This window comes from Brienomyrus brachyistius, chromosome 12 (assembly GCF_023856365.1).
Source record: "Brienomyrus brachyistius isolate T26 chromosome 12, BBRACH_0.4, whole genome shotgun sequence".
In the NCBI taxonomy this organism is placed as follows: domain Eukaryota; kingdom Metazoa; phylum Chordata; class Actinopteri; order Osteoglossiformes; family Mormyridae; genus Brienomyrus; species Brienomyrus brachyistius.
This window is the reverse complement of record NC_064544.1, coordinates 6,919,489-6,940,978: the sequence shown is the minus strand read 5'-3', so window position 1 is coordinate 6,940,978 and position 21,490 is coordinate 6,919,489. Positions and strand designations below refer to the sequence as shown.

The following is a 21,490-nucleotide window of genomic DNA, read 5'->3' as shown; positions in this document are numbered from 1 at the left end:
GAAGGTTGTTAGAGCTTCTGCAAGCTGCCGGGGGGGGTGCAATGGCTGCCCACGCAAAACCCGCATTGCATTTTGGCTACGCAAAATATTACAGTAGTTCTCGATTGCTAAAACACATTTCTTGAAATTGTGCTTCCATTTCCCAAAACTCTAAACACAAATCCATAACTGCTCAGTCATCTCCAAATATTTCCAACTTCCAGGTCAAGACCAAACTCACCACGCAATCTTCTGGAAAAAAACAAACTTTGCCTTCAGACACATATGCTACAACAATAACACACTGGCCAGATAAATTCAAAACACTACTGTAAAAACCCAGTAATATTGCTTATGGTTCTGACCCACAAAACCTCTTTATATGATGAACACAATAAAAGACACAACAAATGTTTACATTTGCACATTTTTTATTTGTTAATTTATTCCACCATACAGTACAACTTCAGAACCAATACACTGTAAAGTATCAATGAAATAAAATAATGAAAAAGGTCAATACAGTAAACAAAATAAACTATTCTGCCAATAGCGTCCCATCAGACCAGAGAATCTCATCAGCGTCACAGGACATATTGGCCCTAACCAGGCAGCAGGGGAAAATCCCCCTTGCATGTGTTATCCACCCCTGACAAGCCTCAACTGAAATGTTTGAACAAGCCTCTTCCATGGCCTGGCGGAGGTGAACGCGGATGTAGGGGTCGCGGTCAAAAACCTTCCATCGTCATGCCAAAACAAAACTCCTCTATGGGGTTTAAAAGGAAGACTATATGGCAGAAAGATGCTGGAGAACCTTGGGTTTATTGGTGAACCAGTCAGGAACCAGAGCAGCCCAACTGAAGCTGACATTGTCCCAAATGAGAATGTAACAAGGCTGCTGTGGTTGTGCTGGCTCCCTCTGGTCTAGCTGGACTGCATCAAGGAAGACAAGAAGGAGCACCAAGGGCCACATGGCAGTGGAGGACACCTCGGTGGCTGATGGCCACACATAATGACATTCCCTCCTCTCTGGCCAGGGACATTCACAATAGCCTGATGGTCAGACAGGTTTCTCCCCAATATCCTTCTTTTGGATAAGTTAAATCCTCCCTCATCCATAAAGAGCAGAGTACACAATGAGTACACAGTAAGTATACAATGAGTACACAGTAGAGTACGTATTGCAAGAGGAGAAGACTCAAATACTTCGTACAGTATGAAAAGTCATACTCGACTGCCATTCCTAGTCATTCCTAGCGCTGGTCCTCAACCCTGTCAGAATTTCTTTCAACAGGGAGGCAGTAGGCCTGTTTCAACCTGGACCTGTTCTTTCGGAGGATGCGGTCAATTGTAGAGAAGCTGACAGCATTTATCCCTCTAAATGTGTGTTGGTCTTCAATCACTCTCCGCTGAATATCTTGGAGGCGCATCACATTGTTGCCGATGACCATATTCACAAGCTCCCTCTCGTGCTTCTCTGAAAACAGCCTTCGCCTGCCTCCGCCAGGTGGTCGTCTCTCCGTCCTACAAAAACAGAAGCACTGATGGGATTCTGTAACATACAACATCGTTTTACAAAATGGGAGCATACAGTAACACCACATTTCTGAGACTGCATAGGAGATAGTAATTTAATGCACTTCTGACAGCACATACTGTAGTGCAACAGAGCAAACAGCCACTGTACATGTATGTGCTGTAACAACACAGAGCAGGACGATCTAAAGTTACAGCAGAGAGCAGTATGTGAAACACCTACCTATTCTCCTCCCTGAAGGTTCGTATTACAGAGGCGACCGTGAAGCGGCTCAGCTTCGGCTGCACTCGTTGTCCGGCTTCCCTCATTGACATCCCATGGACAAGGACATGGTGGACAAGAGTGGCCCGAATTTCATCTGACACTGCTTGTCTCCTTGACCTTTCCCTTCTTCCTTCTCCTCTTCTTCCTCCTTGCCACTGTCCTCGTCCTCTTCCTTCAGGTCTTTCTGGATCCATTGTTCCAAAACTAAGTAAACTGACCCAAGGCCCTTTTATCTATCTGTTGAAGGTTCTGATTAGTGTGTGAACAATTTTGACTTGTAGTGTTTCCACCTGGGTAACTGTCTGCTCACTGCGAATGAGCACCTGATGTAAGCTATGATATATGGAATGACTCCTCAGCATCATGTGTGAAAACAGGTGAAAGGTGTTTATAGTTCAGGAAATGGGTGTTTTTGGTAGATGGTATTATGGTTTTGATTTTTTAGCTCATAATCCTGGTAGCTACCTTCTTAAAACTCTCCTCGTTAGCTACTTATTCAGTTTCTGAGACACCTGTGGGGGGCAGGAGCATGAAACGGGTCACAGCACCTGGAGACTTGGCGGAGCCGCTGTGAGAAATGCCTCCGTTGTGGTTCTCGCTGGGGGTGAGCTCCATGACCATGCGTGGTTTAGGGACGTACTCTTTCCTGGGCTTGCTGGAGGCCTCTTTTATTCTGCAGGACAGTGAGCACACGCACGTCACGGGGTGAAGCATGCGGAGAGTGCAGCTGCTTGCCGACGACAGTGCCACGCGCGTGGGGACTCGGCTGTGACCGACCTCTCGTCCAGCTTGCTGGACAGCTGCTGCATGATGTCCGTTGCCTGCCGGTGGTACTCCACCTGGGCCTGGACCAGGGCGGCCAGCTGGCTCACCTGCTCAATCTACAAGCACAGGAGACGCACGTTGGGGGGGGTCACACGTGTTCGAAAGCCACGGCAATATCGCAGCTGTTCAGCTGCACCCCTAAAATGAACTGAACCACATACAGATAAATGATAAATTCTCATCAGCAGTGGCACTGGAGGTTAAGGAAAAGGGGGCTAAGCATTCACTGAGGGGGTCTGATTTTCGTTGAAATGAATGAGAACAGATTAAGGCCCCCTTAAATTTGCTCCAGCGACGCCCCTGATTATATGGATGTTTGATTCCGAAATCAAGTCGCTAAATCATGGGTGACCTTAGGTCCTTGTGTCTTTTACAGTAGGTCATAAACTTAGATTTTAGCTTGAAACTGCACAGCATTGATCGTCAATAAGACTTGAGAAGTAATGTTGCTGATCCACTGTTGCTATAGTTTCAGTTGCCATGGGGATTGGACGGCCTAAACTGGCAATGGAGCGAACGGGCTTGGAGCTGGATGCTTTCAAATTACCCTCAAAGGTGACAGAATGTCTGATGTTTTCCAGCCAGAAGGGAATAATGATACACAGGGCAATGGATTTTTCCAGAAGTGAAAGACCCCTTACGTCGCTTTCCAGAAGGTTGAACATGCTCTGCTCTGCAACTTCTTTGGACTCGTCGAATTTCTCCAGCGCCTGCTTGATCTCCTCATCCTGCACCTTGCCCTGCCTCTTCTTCTTGTAGTCAAAGTCTAGGCGTCTGCCCTCCATCTTCTTTAGATGGTGCTGAAAGATCAGGAACAGAGGGGGTGACTCTGTGAGCGCAGGCAGAAACCTCTGGTACTCCTTACGTGCTAAATAACCTGAGTCACTGAGCAGCACCCAGTCTGAATTATCAAGTTTTCCTAAAAAAATACAGGAACCTTCAATTGTTTGTGGCTGGTTGATTGGAATATTTTGCAGGGACACATTGTTCCCGATCAGCACATACATATTCACACCTCACGAGTGAGGGACTGAATGCCAAAGTATGTGTCATGTGCTCTCATTTTTAGTGAACTGTAAAATGCTGCTGTTCTGTTTCCATGATTGCATCTCGTGCTCATCCCATAGTATCCTCATGTCATACCTCTCTCACTGACAGACGGACGAGTGCCGTAACCCTGGCATGCTAGGCATCAGTCGTCACACAGCGGGAACACACAAATCCCAGGGGTCAGTACTCTCGTTTATATACCTGGATCTCCTTCAGGTCCTTGTCGTGCAGGTTCTGCAGTGGGTCAATGAAGTTCTGCTTCACTTCCATGTCAAGGGAATCCTTCACCTCTCCCAATTCCCGCATTGCCTCCCCAACATCGATCAGAGCGAAGCCTGAAAGACAGCTGCCTCTAAGTGGACCCGTGTAGCTCTCCACAGAGCAGAAGAACATCAGACCATCACTGTCTGTGGTAAACAGCTCCCGTTCATTGCCTTGGGGTGCTGGAATACAATTGGTGCAGATGGAAGGACATCTTCTCCTAACTCACCACAAAGGGAGTATAAATGACCATGTAGTGCATTTCTGACTTTGAGATGTAATGTGCTTACAGCAAAACACAGCTACATTGGCTTTAGGTGGACCTGAAGGGTTCCACTGACCATCAACTCATGTGATATCAGATAAGAACCTTATTTGCTATTTGTACAAGTAGGAGTACATAGGACTTCTTCGACTATGACTATGATCTCCACGAGACACAAAGTGTGGGGTCAGCCATTTATCCAAGCACTTTCTGGAGTTAAGGGTCTTCAAGTCCCAACAGCAACATGCTGACACTGCCGACCGCGGGATTCGAATCCACTACACCTCCCCGGCATCCTTTTCTGAAATGTAAAGAGGATGGATGTCTGTAAGCTTACCGAAGCTGGATTCCTCCCCGAGTTCTCTGCCGTACTTCTGCATGGCCTCTCCCAGTACGGTCTCGGCCTGCGGGTAGCCCGGCCCTTTCTCCTGGCCGCGGATCTTGGACATGGTGTTGATCATGCTCAGCTTGGCCCTGGATGCTGCAGGGAGCAGGAATCAAAACGGTGACTCTCCTGTCACTCTCACGTGACAGCCAATCAGAGCTCAACAGGAGCTTAGGTCAAACACGCCAAAAACACACAAGTTCAGAAGTCTCTTCCAGAACTGAGCCTGCATCCCTCGTCCTTTACTGATAACGGCCTGAGTGCAGCCTAAATGATAACACAACAAAATAGTCAATAAAACTATGTGAACCATCTTCATTTATTGCACTGATGCAGTCCAACACTCTTAATGGATAAGTCTGATATACTAAAGTCTGTAAAACAGTTATTTCAAATAAGCAGTGATACATTATGTTGTTATCTTGCGATAATAGACAGTATAATAGTATAATAGCAAGCACGGCTGTTCATGGCTTGCGTGGTATCCGAGTTTCACTTTTTCTGTGTGACCGGGGGTGGCTGAGAGTGATGCTCGCTGATGATGCAGAGTGGGTAGGTGGGAGGGAACAAGGAGGCTAAGAAGAGGACGGGGGCTAAAAGGAGGTTACCCAACATCAACCAATCAACTAGCCAAGTATGAAGAGTCACATTCACAGAGTACTCAACTGCGTGGTTGAAACTAAATCTTGCTCTGGATTTGTACTTTCTGGACAAGAACTTTCTACCTGTGCTTCAGACCTGTTAGCTTCAGACACACTAGTATAAACCCACTAGCATCAGACCTGTTAGTGTCAAACCCTTTAGCTTCAGACCCACTAGCATCAGACCCATTAGCTTCAGACACACTAGTATAAACCCACTAGCATCAGACCCGCTAGAGTCAAACCCTTTAGCTTCAGACCCACTAGCTTCAGACCCACTAGCATCAGACCCACTAGCATCAGACCCACTAGCATCAGACCCGCTAGAGTCAAACCCACTAGCATTAGACCTGTTAGCATCTTGCCTGCTAGCTTCAGACCCACTAGCTTCAGACCCACTAGCTTCAGACCCACTAGCTACAGACTCGCTAGTGTCAAACCCACTAGCATCAGACCTGTTAGTGTCAGACCCACTAGCTTCAGAACCACGAGCATCAGGCCCATTAGCTTCAAACCCACTAGTGTCAGACCTGTTAGCGTTAGACTCACTAGCGTCAGACCCACTAGCTTCAGATCCATTAGCATCAGACCCACTAGTATAAACCCACTAGCATCAGACCCGCTAGAGTCAAACCCACTAGCATTAGACCTGTTAGCATCAGACCCGCTAGCTTCAGACCCACTAGTGTCAAACCCACTGGCATCAGACCTGTTTCATTTCTTGCCTTTAGGATTGTGCGAAGGGGCTCACCGGGGTTAGGCTGCAGGTACTCCGTGGTCTTGGTCATTATTTCCAGCACCGCTCTGCTAGTGATGTCCACTTTCTGCAGGGACAGAAGTTCAGGCAGCCTGTAGCACCTCCATAAACTCACGGCCTTTGCTAAAGCATTGGCCTTCCGCGCTATGCCTGCAGTACCATCCTGCCCAGGGATTTCTTATCATATCTGCACAAATGCACATAAAAGACGCACGTATTTGCACTGTTACATTAATCGACTGCCGCACGTATCACTTTTAAAGGTGAATGCCTACCTGCGTAGCAGTTATGTCAGTCCCTGATCCTGCCATATCCGTGTGGTACAGCTAACCCTAACCCTAACCCTAACCCCTAACCCTAACCCTAACCCTAGCTTTAATGATCATAGCACAGGCTGCCAGCTTCGGTCAGCTGGCTGGAGTGAGATTTTCAATTCGAGACGAGTCTGCACATGCATTTACATGTATGCAATGGTTCTATTACCTTGAAAATCTAAATATGCTGCAGGGTTTGCAAACTACCCCAATGCTTTTGATGTGCCTAATTTTAGGTTTATAATGGAATAATATAGATTTGCCATAAGATTTCTTTTGTGAGTGTAAGAGGAGGCAGTCCCGCATTACTGTTTTGTTTCCATATAGTTTATGGCTATTGCGGTTCATTAATTGAGATTATGTCCCAAATTAAGGGCTGTAACCATATGTAACTATGCAAATCAGTGTCTTCTGAGTGCTGGTTTGTACTATGTCTGGTGCTGGACTAAAGAGTATTTGAATGTCTGATTCGAAGTATGCCCTTGAAGCAGCGAGGGCTGCGTGACTCTTCCTGGCTGTCTCTGTGATGGCTATCCCGTTACCAGGGGCACGTCTGAAATCCCAGGCTCTGCAGGTGGAGTCCAATTTCAGAATAGCCCGTCTAAGGTTACAGGTGGGTCGGCCTTCAGCTCCCTGAGAACACCTTCCTATACTGTGCCCTACTCTGACTGCAAGGCTCTCTGGGTGCGGGACTGTCTGGTTGCAGGGCTCTCTGACCGCGGGGCTTTTTGGCTGCAGGGTTCCCTGGCTACAGGGCTCTTTGACTGCAGGGCTCTTTGCCTGCAGGGCTCCCTGGCCGCGGGGCTCCTGGGCTACAGGGCTCCTTGACTACGAGGTTCTTTGCCTGCAGGGCTCCCTGGCCGCGGGGCTCCCTGGTTGCAGGGCTCTCTGGTTGCAGGGCTCTCTGGCTGCGGGGCTCCCTGGCTACAGGGCTCCTTGACTGCGAGGTTCTTTGCCTGCAGGGCTCCCTGGCCGCGGGGCTCCCTGGTTGCAGGGCTCTCTGGTTGCAGGGCTCTCTGGCTGCGGGGCTCCCTGGCTACAGGGCTCCTTGACTGCGAGGTTCTTTGCCTGCAGGGCTCCCTGGCCGCGGGGCTCCCTGGTTGCAGGGCTCTCTGGCTGCGGGGCTCCCTGGCTACAGGGCTCCTTGACTGCGAGGCTGTTTGCCTGCAGGGCTCCCAGGCCATGGGGCTCCCGGGCTACAGGGCTCTTTGGCTGCTGGGCTTCCTAACTCTGGGGCTCTCTTGTTGCAGGGCTCCCTCATTGTGGGGCTTTTTGGCTACAGGGCTCCCTGGCTGTGGGACTTTTTGGCTGCGGGTCTCCCCAACTGCGAGGCTCTTTGGCAGCAGGGCTCTCTGGCTGTGAAGCTATTTGGCAGCAGGGCTCCCTGGCCGCGGGGCTCCCTGGCTGCAGGGCTCTCTGGTTGCAGGGCTCCCAGGCTATGGGGCTCCCTGGTTACAGGGCTCATTGACTGCGGGCTCTCTGGCTGCAGAGCTCCCTGGCTGCAGGGCTCCCTGAGTACAGGGCTCTTTGGCTACAGGGCTCCCAGGCTATGGGGCTCCCTGGCTACAGGGCTCCTTGAGTGCGGGGCTGTCTGGTTGCAGGGCTCCCTGGCTGCGGGGCTCCCTGGCTGCAGGGCTCTCTGGTTGCAGGACTCCCTGGATGCAGGGCTGCGGGACCGTCTGGCTGTTGAGATCTCTAGCTGCAGGGCTCCCTGACTACAGGGCTCTTTGGCTGCGGGACCGTCTGGCTGTTGAGATCTCTAGCTGCAGGGCTCCCTGACTACAGGGCTCTTTGGCTGTGGGACCGTCTGGCTGTTGAGATCTCTGGCTGCAGGGCTCTCTACATACCTTCTCCATTTCCTTGAAGTCATCATCAAGCTTTGTGCCCTCGGCGCCACCGACCTTCTCGCTCACTTTCTACAGGAGAGGAGAACAGCAGAGAGAGAAGCAGTGATCATACTGTCTTGAAAAAAGGGGGGGGCACAGTTCTAGGCCCTCAGGGGGGGGTGGTGTGACCCCCCCCCCACATTGGGTAAGCGGTGCTGCTTAATAACGTCAAGCTGTTCCGGCGTATTGGCAGCACTGTTAGGCCACTTCCTACATCATAAACCTTGGCGCTCACCATCTCATTATATGTTCAGCCCCCATCCCCCCCATGCCAGAAATGGATTATGGAACACTCTTTGAGTGCATGGGGTGCTCTGCGGGGTGGCAGGCCCAGCAGGCACGCCTCCCGGCTCCGCCCACTCACCCAAATCACCCCGCGGCATGCCCCTATTTTTAGCACAAACTCCCAGTTCGGTCAGCTGCTCACCAGCACTGTCAACATCTCGTGTAATTTCCATTTCCAAGAGGAGGCGGTCTCCATGGAAACAGGGACCCAGCCAGGAGGAGGCGGGGCCTCTTCCGGGATGCGACTTGCTAAGCACATCATCGGTGCAGTACACACCATTGCATCCTTCACATTTCGTTGGGATATTCAAACACATACACTGGAGCAGACAGATAAACAGCGACAGGTGGCAGTGGATGCCGGCCGCGCCTTCTCCGCAGAACCCCCCCCCAGACGCAGGCCCCCCCCCCCCCCCCCAGACGCAGGCCCCATCCCCGGCCACCGCCACACAGACAGGTGACAGGAACACAGCCTGATGGCAATATGAGTCACTGAAGCACACACTGCACCATCTGCCTGCACTGCTGGGGGTGAGGGCAGTGAAGGCGTGGTGTCAGACCTGCACTGCAGGGGGGTGTCAGACTCCCTCTGTATAGGAGAACATCCACACAGAGGCCCGGGCGGCATTCTGCACCGCAGGGGTGCGGGGGCACAGGGGGGCAGGGGGGTGGGGGAGCACAGGGGCACAGGCATGCAGAGGACCGGGGGGCACGTGAAGACCTCGAGGCTGACCACCATGCCGCCCCCCAGTCTGCATGTCTTAGTCTGCAAATTCTTTTTCTGAGTCCATATTTTACTGGTTTTATTTTGCTGAAAAAACAAACACAAACAAACAAATACAAAGACAGATTGTGGATGAACGCGGCGAGTGGCAGTTAACGGGGCACAGGAAAGATGGATGTGAGCAGTGGGCGTGAGCTCTGGGGAGGTCTTGCTGTCTCAGCTGTACCCCGTCGCCGCACAGGATGTGTCTGAAGGAGCCTCATCCCCACTCGCTCTGCAGCAGTCCGGCCTCTGGGTGTGAGGCTTCTTCTGCATGGATCCATGTGTCTTTCCTCCTACACGCTACACTCTACCCTCACCTGCTTGTGTTTTCCCCCTGACAGAATGGTGTCCCACAGCGCCCCCTGTCTCCCACCCTCTGCCCCCTGACAGAATGGTGTCCCACAGCGCCCCCTGTCTCCCACCATCTGCCCCCTGACAGAATGGTGTCCCACAGCGCCCCCTGTCTCCCACCCTCTGCCCCCTGACAGAATGGTGTCCCACAGCGCCCCCTGTCTCCCACCATCTGCCCCCTGACAGAATGGTGTCCCACAGCGCCCCCTGTCTCCCACCCTCTGCCCCCTGACAGAATGGTGTCCCACAGCGCCCCCTGTCTCCCATCATCTGTCCCCTGACAGAATGGTGTCCCACAGCGCCCCCTGTCTCCCACCATCTGCCCCCTGACAGAATGGTGTCCCACAGCGCCCCCTGTCTCCCACCATCTGCCCCCTGACAGAATGGTGTCCCACAGCGCCCCCTGTCTCACACCCTCTGTCCCCTGACAGAATGGTGTCCCACAGCGCCCCCTGTCTCCCACCCTCTGCCCCCTGACAGAATGATACCCCACAGCGCCCCCTGTCTCACACCATCTGCCCCCTGACAGAATGGTGTCCCACAGCGCCCCCTGTCTCCCACCATCTGCCCCCTGACAGAATGATACCCCACAGCGCCCCCTGTCTCACACCATCTGCCCCCTGACAGAATGGTGTCCCACAGCGCCCCCTGTCTCCCACCCTCTGCCCCCTGACAGAATGATACCCCACAGCGCCCCCTGTCTCACACCATCTGCCCCCTGACAGAATGGTGTCCCACAGCGCCCCCTGTCTCCCATCATCTGTCCCCTGACAGAATGGTGTCCCACAGCGCCCCCTGTCTCCCACCATCTGCCCCCTGACAGAGTGGTGTCCCACAGCGCCCCCTGTCTCACACCCTCTGCCCCCTGACAGAATGATACCCCACAGCGCCCCCTGTCTCCCACCATCTGCCCCCTGACAGAATGGTGTCCCACAGCGCCCCCTGTCTCCCACCATCTGCCCCCTGACAGAATGATACCCCACAGCGCCCCCTGTCTCCCACCATCTGCCCCCTGACAGAGTGGTGTCCCACAGCGCCCCCTGTCTCACACCCTCTGCCCCCTGACAGAATGATACCCCACAGCGCCCCCTGTCTCCCACCCTCTGCCCCCTGACAGAATGGTGTCCCACAGCGCCCCCTGTCTCCCACCATCTGTCCCCTGACAGAATGGTGTCCCACAGCGCCCCCTGTCTCCCACCATCTGCCCCCTCACAGAATGATACCCCACAGCGCCCCCTGTCTCCCACCATCTGCCCCCTGACAGAATGGTGTCCCACAGCGCCCCCTGTCTCACACCCTCTGCCCCCTGACAGAATGATACCCCACAGCGCCCCCTGTCTCCCACCCTCTGCCCCCTGACAGAATGGTGTCCCACAGCGCCCCCTGTCTCCCACCATCTGTCCCCTGACAGAATGGTGTCCCACAGCGCCCCCTGTCTCCCACCATCTGCCCCCTCACAGAATGATACCCCACAGCGCCCCCTGTCTCCCACCATCTGCCCCCTGACAGAATGGTGTCCCACAGCGCCCCCTGTCTCACACCCTCTGCCCCCTGACAGAATGGTGTCCCACAGCGCCCCCTGTCTCCCACCATCTGTCCCCTGACAGAATGGTGTCCCACAGCGCCCCCTGTCTCCCACCATCTGCCCCCTGACAGAATGGTGTCCCACAGCGCCCCCTGTCTCCCACCCTCTGCCCCCTCACAGAATGATACCCCACAGCGCCCCCTGTCTCACACCCTCTGCCCCCTGACAGAATGGTGTCCCACAGCGCCCCCTGTCTCCCACCCTCTGCCCCCTCACAGAATGATACCCCACAGCGCCCCCTGTCTCCCACCCTCTGCCCCCTGACAGAATGGTGTCCCACAGTGCCCCCTGTCTCCCATCATCTGCCCCCTGACAGAATGGTGTCCCACAGCGCCCCCTGTCTCCCACCATCTGCCCCCTGACAGAATGGTGTCCCACAGCACCCCCTGTCTCCCACCCTCTGCCCCCTGACAGAATGATACCCCACAGCGCCCCCTGTCTCCCACCCTCTGCCCCCTGACAGAATGGTGTCCCACAGTGCCCCCTGTCTCCCATCATCTGCCCCCTGACAGAATGGTGTCCCACAGCGCCCCCTGTCTCCCACCATCTGCCCCCTGACAGAATGGTGTCCCACAGCGCCCCCTGTCTCCCACCCTCTGGCCCCTCACAGAATGATAACCCACAGCGCCCCCTGTCTCCCACCCTCTGCCCCCTCACAGAATGATACCCCACAGCGCCCCCTGTCTCACACCCTCTACCCCCTCACAGAATGGTGTTCCACAGCGCCCCCTGTCTCACACCCTCTACCCCCTCACAGAATGGTGTCCCACAGCGCCCCCTACCTACTGCCTTCATGCTTACTGTGTCCTGATAAAACAGAATGGTTCTATTTCAGGAGTAATGTCCCAGAGGATCATGTCAATCCCTCAGCTCCGCATGGCTGTAAAATGAGGGAGAGGGGCGTACTTGTTTGGCTCACTTGCTGTTCGGGTGATTTTTTTCTATAGCCGCTGTACAGGAGCCCTGCTAATCTGCTGACACCAGCCGGACACCCCAAGGCCAATCAGTGACTCCAGCAGGATGCAGCTCCTTCTGAGTGGCCTGGGAGGGATGTACTGTCCCCCTAGAAAATGGTTCGGCAAGGTCACCATGGAGCGGTGGGGTCACAAGCTGCTCCAGGCTGGAATCGATCTCTCTACCGTCCTCTCAGATTAAATATTCAGCCAAAGATGAGGTGAGGGCTGTTCCAGCTTCCTAACCTAACCCTGTCAGCATAGACACACGCGCACACACACAAACACACACACACACACGCATGTATTTATATTTTTATGGGGATTCATATCCTATGGGCATAACCCTAATCCCAACAACGACACCCTTAACCCCAGCCAGCCCTGACTGTATAGGTAACCAAAGAAATTACTGTTTGGCATAAGTACTGGCTTTTGGCATCTTTATTATTTTTTTTATTGCAGTCACATATTTTTATAAAACTGAGTTTTCATCACATTGTGGGGAAATGTGACCAATCTGACATGGCCGCTTCTTTCCGGATGCTCACCTGAGGCGATAATGCCCAGACAGCCGTAATTACCACCCAGGTTAGTTCAGTCTTTCAGACATTCTTTGCAATGACAGGTATAATAGGATGCTCGCACATGTTTGACTTGCTACTCCTTGAAGCACATGCACCCCCCGGTGGATGGGAGGTCAATGTGAATGCGCATATTTCAGTGAGACACTCAGAACCAGGCCGCAGTATGTCTGACGAGCAGTGCATTGCAGAACAAAATGAATTGTTCATGCTGTGTTTGGCCCATGGCACTGTTACAGTAGAGCGAATGAGGATCACAGACGGATGCACTGGGGGAGTGTGTCCCACACACTGAGCATGGAGTGTGGAAGCCTGTCAGGACAGCAAACATGGAGGCTCTTATCCAAACGTCTGTCCCCACCACCGGTCTGGGCAGAGAGGCAGCACGATGACCAGCAACATGCCCACAGTCTCCTCACCTGTGCTTCACCTCCTGGCCCTTCTCCATCTTTCTCTCCACTGTCCTACTCTCCTGGCCCTTCTCCATCTTTCTCTCTACTGTCCTACTCTCCTGGCCCTTCTCCATCTTTCTCTCTACTGTCCTACTCTCCTGGCCCTTCTCCATCTTTCTCTCCACTGTCCTACTCTCCTAGCCCTTCTCCATCTTTCTCTCTACTGTCCTACTCTCCTGGCCCTTCTCCATCTTTCTCTCCACTGTCCTACTCTCCTAGCCCTTCTCCATCTCTCTCTCCACTGTCATGTCCTCATGGCCGTTCTCCATCTTTCTCTCAAATGCCCCACCCTCTCAGTCCTTCTCCATCTTTCTCACCACTGTCCTGCCCTCCTGGTCCTTCTCCATCTTTCTCACCTGTGCTGCCATAGTTCACAGCCAGTCAAGGTCCACCCACAACCACATTAGTTTCACACTCAAGGCTTCAGCTGAACTGTTTGTCTTGGTGGGTTGTAAACCGTACAGAAACGTGTAAAGATCTCTGTTTATAACTACAGGCTCCCTGTCATCGGCAGCTGAACTGTTTGTCTTGGTGGGTTGTAAACCGTACAGAAACGTGTAAAGATCTCTGTTTATAACTACAGGCTCCCTGTCATTGGCAGCTGATGTTCTAGAGGCTTTAGACATATTCAAGCACAATTACCGGCGACTATTCTAGCTCTCCATGCATATGAATAAATTCCTTGTAAGCTTAGTCCCCAATGTGTAGCATGAGGAGCCAATAAGATATGAGGCACACCTGCCGGGGCTTTTAGGAGAACATCTCCCACACTGAACACTGACAGGGCTGCCAGGTTTACTGCCACTACTGTGCAGCTTGAATAGCTCACATTTTCAGTCATTTCGTTCGTCTTAATGCCTGCGATTAAACACCTCTTAATTACGGATTTACTTCTGTTTTCTGCTCTTAGAATCAGTTCTGCTTGGAGCTGTGGTAATTATGATTTCACGGTGAACCTTGGCACCTTGCTGCCGCTGAGATTCAGCCTGCCTTATCATTACATTCACATTTTTCATTCCCATAGCCTGTATGAAGCCCACAGCTTGGTACTATCTGGGATCTTTTCCTGTAGCCAGGGCGCTGAAGTTCTGGATCAGCAGGAAACAGTCTGCGACTCAAGCCGTAACCTCTTTATGCCACCACGGTGTTTGTGGTAGTCGCTTTTGCTCCTTGTCAGGCACATCTTATTATAACGAAGCAAACATGCCTGAAAATTGCTGCTTTCAGAAATGTTCACCACCTCGCTTCGTCAAAACCCCAGCAAAAACCTTTTCTTGTGTTTTTCAAGTGACCCAGTGCTGAGATTACGTACAACATTCTTCCGTCCCCCAGATCTGAACCTGCAACCTTCTGATTACAATGACAGAGTCCTAACCTGCTGAGTCACACACCAAAAAAAACAGCAACAACCAAATTCCATGTTCTGAATTGCCATAAAAATGGATTTCACGTTTTAGGTGCCACCCCCCCCCTCCCCCCCCCCGCATAATATGACCAGACTGACAACTCATATGAATACGGGCTGCCAGATATGATGTCTATGTGACTGACATGTCACTGTGACAGTCCTGAGCGGCAGGGACAACACAGATGATGCCGAGGATGATGATGACTCATATTAATTCTGGATGGAGTCACTGGCCCAGCAGGACATTCTATCTAAACACCGCGAACCCGGAGATTCATGCAATAAAAGACAGAAGAATGACCATGTGACTGCCTGGCACCGTCCGCACTACAGGCCAGGAAGCGTCGTGATTCACAGGAGATTCCTTCCCTGTCTTTGCCACTTGCCACCCTTAGCGTAGCAGGGAAAGATTAAACGCCGGTGTCCCCGACAGAAGCAGGCCGCTGTGATCTGCTGTGACCTTGTGACCGGCTGGCCTCCGTGTGATCCGAAGGCTGGTACAGAGACAGCTGCTTTCACTGGGGCTTAACGACCCCGTGCTTTGCATCTGTAAAGTAGCCTGTGATGCATGAAGATGAGTCAGGGATGTCCTTGGAGATCCCATACTCCCAGCTTCGGGACACGGCCCCCGTGTCCACATTAGTCATCATCTGGTGATATTTCAGCATCAGCCACGAAACTGCAACCTTAGCCAGAGGGAAAGCCATCACCACTGCCATGTCCTGGCCGCTCTCTGCTTCGCTCTGAAATACGGCCGACCGCTTAAAGAGACTTTAATGTTACAATAGGAACAGCACAGGCTGGTCCAAATCTAAAGCTGGAAGTCGCCTCACCAATGGAGTCTAGCTGCCAGATTTATGCACCATGAAAGTGATCAGACACAAGCCCCAGCAGAGCCGGACTCCGGAACAGAGTGGTGGGGCTGGTGTGTGACCTGCGGGGGGGTTTATTGGGAGGGCGACGGGTACCACAGCTGCATGCATGAACCATGACACGCCATAATTATGAACCACAACCCGCCGTAATCATGAACCTCATGAGCATGGACATGACTAGGGTTGGGTGTTCTTTGAATTTTATCAATTCCAATTCTGGTTCTGCTCATCGATTCCGGTTCTTATCAATTCCCCATCTTGAGTCCATAAAAGTAAAAGAAAAAAGGAGGACAAATGATAAAAAATATACATTTATTCTGAACAACCAGAATGTCCCAGCAGCAATACGAGTAAAATACAAACTAAACTGCATTCAGTGCCGTGCACAACATCTGCCTGCAAGTCATTCACAAATTCCTTGTAGTTTAATAAACAGAGAGCTATAACTTAACTATGATACTGTTTGTACTTGTCTCTACCTGGACAAACAGCAGCGGTCATGAATATGAATGATTTTCAGGGGGGGAACTCCCCTTACCCAAATCAGCCAGTCAATGGGCCTGACTAGTGCCGAATGTCAGTGTGAAAGAAAATAAAAACATATAGAATTTGTGGTTTATCTGTTTGTTGAAAGCAATGGTAATGGTAAATATGAGAGATTGGGGAAATCAAGAACTATTTTAGCATGATTAAGAACAATCCGCTTGTTTTGTGGCTGTCTTTTAAACTATTTCTTCTTAAAGCAATCATCTTCACTTAATTAATTTAATCACGGCAAGTTCAAATGACTGAACTTGTTGCAGAGCTTTTTCAGCAGCAAATGAGAGCGTGCCATTGTAAAAACAGCCAATACAAAGTGCCGGATTTCGCGTGCGGTTGTCAGTCTCAGTCAGTGTTACGGCGCGTGGCCTATCGCCACCGCTAACGAGCTCCTTCGCATATCAATCGCCGCACGCGCTTGGGGGCGCCGATCTTTTTAATTCATGTAAAGCGGACATATGTGTTTGTGGAGAGCTGGTGTTTTTGAAAGAAGACACGTCAAGGGTTGTAATATTTTCCTTAGGTCTGTTTTATAAAGAAGCGGAGTTATTTAGGTTGTCGCGCGTTTCAGAAAATCCACCTTGAGAGGAAAAAAAAGAAGGAGCATGTTGTGATTTGTATGTATTTTATGAAAACGCTGATTTATCGTATTATTTCGGAGTTGACGCAATTTAAAGTAGACATTAAGGTTTTTGATTATATATTTTTGGAGCGTATGCAACACGCACTGACGGAGAAAACGGCGTTAATTACGCGCATTTAAAAATATTTTACTAGTTAAGGCGCCTGTGCCTTACTTGACTCTGGGGCGATAAATGGGCTTTGGCTAAAACAGCATCGATTTAGGACGAGTAATGTCAGCAGTCCTGAAATTTCGATTCGATATGTGTCAATTTTCACTGTTCACCGTCTTGCACACTGTAGTCACGCATGCTAGCTCGTTTCGATGCATGACGTATTCACCTAATATAGATCATGGCAGATATGTCATGTTTAGGAACCGATAAGCAGAACCAAAGTTCGAAAAAATGGGCACCCGGTACCGGTATTTTCTTATCGGTTTTAGTTTGGAACCTACTTTCGGTTCCCAACACTAACTCTTTAATCATGAGTACGTTTTAAAGACATTCATGCAATGCTGTCAGCACCTGAATGTGAACCAAACCCAGACACATGGATCGTCCTAAAAAATAGAAGTTGGCTCAGGAGACTTGGCAATCTGAAGATCAGTTCTTTATTCATACTGGGACTCGCATTTAGCCGCTTTTAGGCAGTTCAAACACACCCAGGGAAGCTTAGTAATGCCGTCAGGTGGCAGAGGCTATGGGCAGCATCGCTACAGGTGCCTGGGTGACTGCAGTATGGCGTCGCGAAAAGCCACATTTGTCCTATATTGTACAAGCAGTGGGTAAAAACTAATTCATGCTGTCTTCGTGTTTTTTTAACTTGCTTTTTAAATTCATGTGGCCTACAGAGGAGGTTTTGAGCCTCCGGAAAAATCAATAGCAAGTCCAAATCAATTATAGATCAGCCTGCTGTGAGATCGATTCCCTGACTGCAGAGAACTACAATCTCCTACATCTCTGTTGCAGCATGTGCCTGGGGTTGTCATGACAACCGCATTCCCCTTCAGAGGTCTCCAGAGGAACCCGATGTCCTCTTTCTCCGGGTACAGTTGGAATATCCCCCACGCTGCTTAGAGGAGGAACGGATGAATTATTTACAATCTTCGCAAGCATCAAGTAGCTGGCAGCCATGCTCAGCTCGACAGGAAGCTGCGGAGTGTCTGGGCCCCGAGGCAGTGCATTTTCCGTCTGCCTCGTTTTAATCCCTCATTACACACAGAGCACTAACGTTTAACGAGGCTCGGATGGGAGCCACGGCCAGTCGCACATGGGGTCATGGAGGTGAGTGGCGTAGCCTGAGACCTTCAGCCGCTGCTGAGTGCCCGACAGGCTGGATGTGGACGGCATATTCTGCATCCACCACAACGTGATTGGGCTTCAAGAAAACACAATCATGGGACGACGGTCATGGAAACATGGGAACATATCTAGCTGTCTGTCTCCCTGTCTGTCTGCTTGTCTGTCTGTCTGCTTGCTTGTCTGTCTGCCTCTGTATCTCTGTCTGCCAGTCTGTTTACCTGCCTGCCTGTCTGTGGTCCTGCACACTATTGCACTGAACATTACAGTCACAGTGGTTTGATACTGCTCTTAGTAAGATCAATAGCTGTTTTAATCAGTCTCTATGTAGGTCATGGAGCTGAAGCACATGATGGGAATGGTGCACAGCCCAGACATCCAGCTGTAATTATACCACCGACATTTTAAAGAATTGCTTTCACTTAATTAGACCACTATTTTTGTTTTTATCCAACTCAATTAAGTAATGTTTTTCTCGGGGCAAAAAAAAAACACAGGCCTTTTAGCGTATTTTAATATCATTGATAATATAAGACCTTTACTGTATATGAAAGCCTCTCTCCCCGCTAAAACCACACTGGTTATGTTACTGTTGCCATGGAAGCTGAGCTTGTGATAAGTAGAGCTGATAAAATCATCCTGTCTGACCTGTCATTCTGCATCTTACAGCTGCAGGAGTTAAACAATGATGGAGCATGTTTTTATCCTGGCAAACCAGTGAAGCAAGCGCACGCTAACGCTAATGTATGCCCTGCTTCTGCTTCGTGCTTACATCACTGGATCTTTGCGTATGTGAGCCGACGGTGCACAAAAATCCACTTTCCTCAATCCCAAAGAGCGACATTAGCTGTGTGCTTTTGCAGTGCTGCAGAGGGGCGTGAGTTTCTCATCGAGATGCCACAGTGTGCGGGTCACCAACCATCCGGACAACCAAAGCAGCCGAGACAAGGGTTGGCTAAAGAGCACTGGGCCCTGCTGCCGACCTGAGGTCACTGCAGCTTCCTGCTGGCTGCTGCTTACTCTGCGTCTAACTGGCCTGTGTTGGAGTTTTTGTTTATTGAAGTGGGAATGGGAAAGAGGAGCCATATACACACACGCATGACCAGAATCCCTGAGGTTACAGTACACGCTCTGCCATGTAACTGAGCTCTCCTGGGTTTCACTGAACCAGCTCCATCCTGTAGCCTGACGGACAGACTGTGTGCTTTATGCCAGTGAGACACAGAGACCCTCTGCTGGCCACCCCAATGCAGTTGGGGCACCCCAAGCCCGCAGCGTGAAGGCATGAATAATAGATGAGAGGTACAGAGGACCACCGAGGCAGGACGGCCCCTCATGTCTCATTTATAGCACAAAACCCTGCGGAGGTAATCGGCCAGCCTGCTCACATGACTGCGGCTTCGCATTGATTGTTCCGGATACAGATACCCGATTTTCCAGAACCTTCTGTACGGTTTTCCTCATGAACATGATGTTTTTAGTTCAAGGTGTTACCTATGCCATACATACGCACATAGATCATGTGACCTCGACCGGACCTTGTGTGACTGCGCCCGTATATGGGTCACATGATAAAGAAAGAGGAACATCTCGCCCGGACCAGGATCATGGCTGACACATGACTGAAACTGCTGAGATTGTCTACATGCATTGGCCAAGGACAGATGGACATTCTCTTGTTCTGTACTGAGATCAACTATGATTATGTTCCTTCAGTCACATTTTCTGGAGGCATGATCATGTTCCTTAAGCTACCTTCTGTGGAGACATTATCATGTTCTTTCAGTCACATTGCCTAGAGGGAGCTTTCGTTCAGCAACGTTTCCTGAAGATATATTCTCCTTTTTTATAGAAGTGATAAAGAGCACACCACAGTGCCTCCCTATAGCTCCTCAGGAACAGGACACACTGGGAGAAAACTCCAGGAAAGGATCTTCTGGCTGCTGTGAGTGTCCTGGAGAATCATGGGTCCCTGTATATCATGCGCTGCAAAATTACTGAAACGGCAACACCTCAACTCGGAGCCAAACTTATCTTCCAGCTGCTGAACTTTTGTTTCTTGACCAACCCTCCAGAAGGGTAGAGAGAGACATCTGAACCTCACATCAGGGTATCACAGCCAAAGCTTGGTATTCATGCACTGCATCTCTGACTCACCAGGAGATGGCTTATTGTATCGCACCGGGACATCCAGGAGATGGGAAAAATCTTATCTATGTCACACTGCCTGATATGGGATTTATCGCTATATAATGCGTAATGTTTCGCAGTTTTTGAGAGATTCAGAGGGAGGAACTGTGCTCAGGCCTCACCTATAGCATAGCTGCATGTAACTCTGGGCTCTGTAACTCTGAGCTCTGTAACACAGGAGTGTATAACTCTGGGCTCTGTAACACAGGGGTGTATAACTCTGGGCTCTGTAACACAGGGGTGTATAACTCTGAGCTCTGTAACACAGGGATGTATAACTCTGGGGTCTGTAACTCTGAGCTCCGTAACACAGGGGTGTATAACTCTGGGCTCTGTAAAACAGGCTTCCTGCCTTTGCTGAACCAGGGGCCCGGGGCCACAGTACCACAACCTATCCACTTTTTTTCCATATATAATTTTTGTTTATTACCACAGAGCTGCTGGCTCCATAGGCAGCCCAACAGTAACCTTGGCCTCATACTGCTGTCCGTGTCCAAAGTGATGAAGTGATGCTATACTTCTGGCAACAGGGCATGAAACCAACAATCAATCACAGGTCACAGCCAAGAGATTTTACACCAACTAGTACTTAACACTGATGTGAAAAGATATACAATTCCAAAAGTGAACATAAGAGAGGATGGGAGGATGAAATATATCATGTAAGTGATTGTTCTGGATTCAGTGACTGGATGCAGAGCTTATGTTGGATTGGTGAAGTATGCAGGATTCAGTGAGTATGTTATATCTGGTGAATTCAGGAAGTATGCAGGATTCAGTGAATATGTTGTATCTGGTGAATTCAGGAAGTATGCAGGATTCAGTGAATATGTTATATCTGGTGAATTCAGGAAGTATGCAGGATTCAGTGAATATGTTATATCTGGTGAATTCAGGAAGTATGCAGGATTCAGTGAATATGTTGTATCTGGTGAATTCAGGAAGTATGCAGGATTCAGTGAATATGTTATATCTGGTGAATTCAGGAAGTATGCAGGATTCAGTGAATATGTTATATCTGGTGAATTCAGGAAGTATGCAGGATTCAGTGAATATGTTGTATCTGGTGAATTCAGGAAGTATGCAGGATTCAGTGAATATGTTATATCTGGTGAATTCAGGAAGAATGCAGGATTCAGTGAGTATGTTATATCTGGTGAATTCAGGAAGAATGCAGGATTCAGTGAGTATGTTATATCTGGTGAATTCAGGAAGTATGCAGGATTCAGTGAGTATGTTATATCTGGTGAATTCAGGAAGTATGCAGGATTCAGTGAATATGTTATATCTGGTGAATTCAGGAAGTATGCAGTATTCAGTGAGTATGTTATATCTGGTCAATTCAGGAAGTATGCAGGATTCAGTGAATATGTTATATCTGGTGAATTCAGGAAGTATGCAGGATTCAGTGAGTA

The 21,490-nt window shown here is 50.3% G+C and overlaps 1 protein-coding gene and 1 long non-coding RNA gene across 3 annotated transcripts in view; one reads left to right on the top strand and one right to left on the bottom strand.

The window, feature by feature from the left end:
- The window catches only part of sh3gl2b (SH3 domain containing GRB2 like 2b, endophilin A1), a 29,851-nt gene that overhangs the window by 3,111 nt on the left and 5,250 nt on the right, over window positions 1-21,490 (bottom strand). The window contains exons 2-10 of one of the 2 annotated variants that reach the window (XM_048971660.1): window positions 8,126-8,194; window positions 5,959-6,031; window positions 4,519-4,662; window positions 3,857-3,990; window positions 3,247-3,405; window positions 2,558-2,661; window positions 2,329-2,453; window positions 1,739-1,964; window positions 4-1,503 (exon numbers count right to left, since the gene is read on the bottom strand). In XM_048971660.1, the coding sequence (XP_048827617.1) occupies window positions 1,233-1,503; window positions 1,739-1,964; window positions 2,329-2,453; window positions 2,558-2,661; window positions 3,247-3,405; window positions 3,857-3,990; window positions 4,519-4,662; window positions 5,959-6,031; window positions 8,126-8,194 (1,305 nt within the window). In that variant the 3' untranslated portion in view covers window positions 4-1,232. Of the gene's footprint in view, window positions 1-3; window positions 1,504-1,738; window positions 1,965-2,328; window positions 2,454-2,557; window positions 2,662-3,246; window positions 3,406-3,856; window positions 3,991-4,518; window positions 4,663-5,958; window positions 6,032-8,125; window positions 8,195-21,490 lie in introns of those variants that run through there. The other variant, XM_048971661.1, reaches the window with a different exon arrangement.
- On the top strand, window positions 16,328-19,134 carry LOC125705218 (uncharacterized). The gene is made up of 3 exons (XR_007381451.1): window positions 16,328-16,486; window positions 17,556-17,870; window positions 18,555-19,134. It is a non-coding gene; the product is annotated as an uncharacterized LOC125705218 (long non-coding RNA).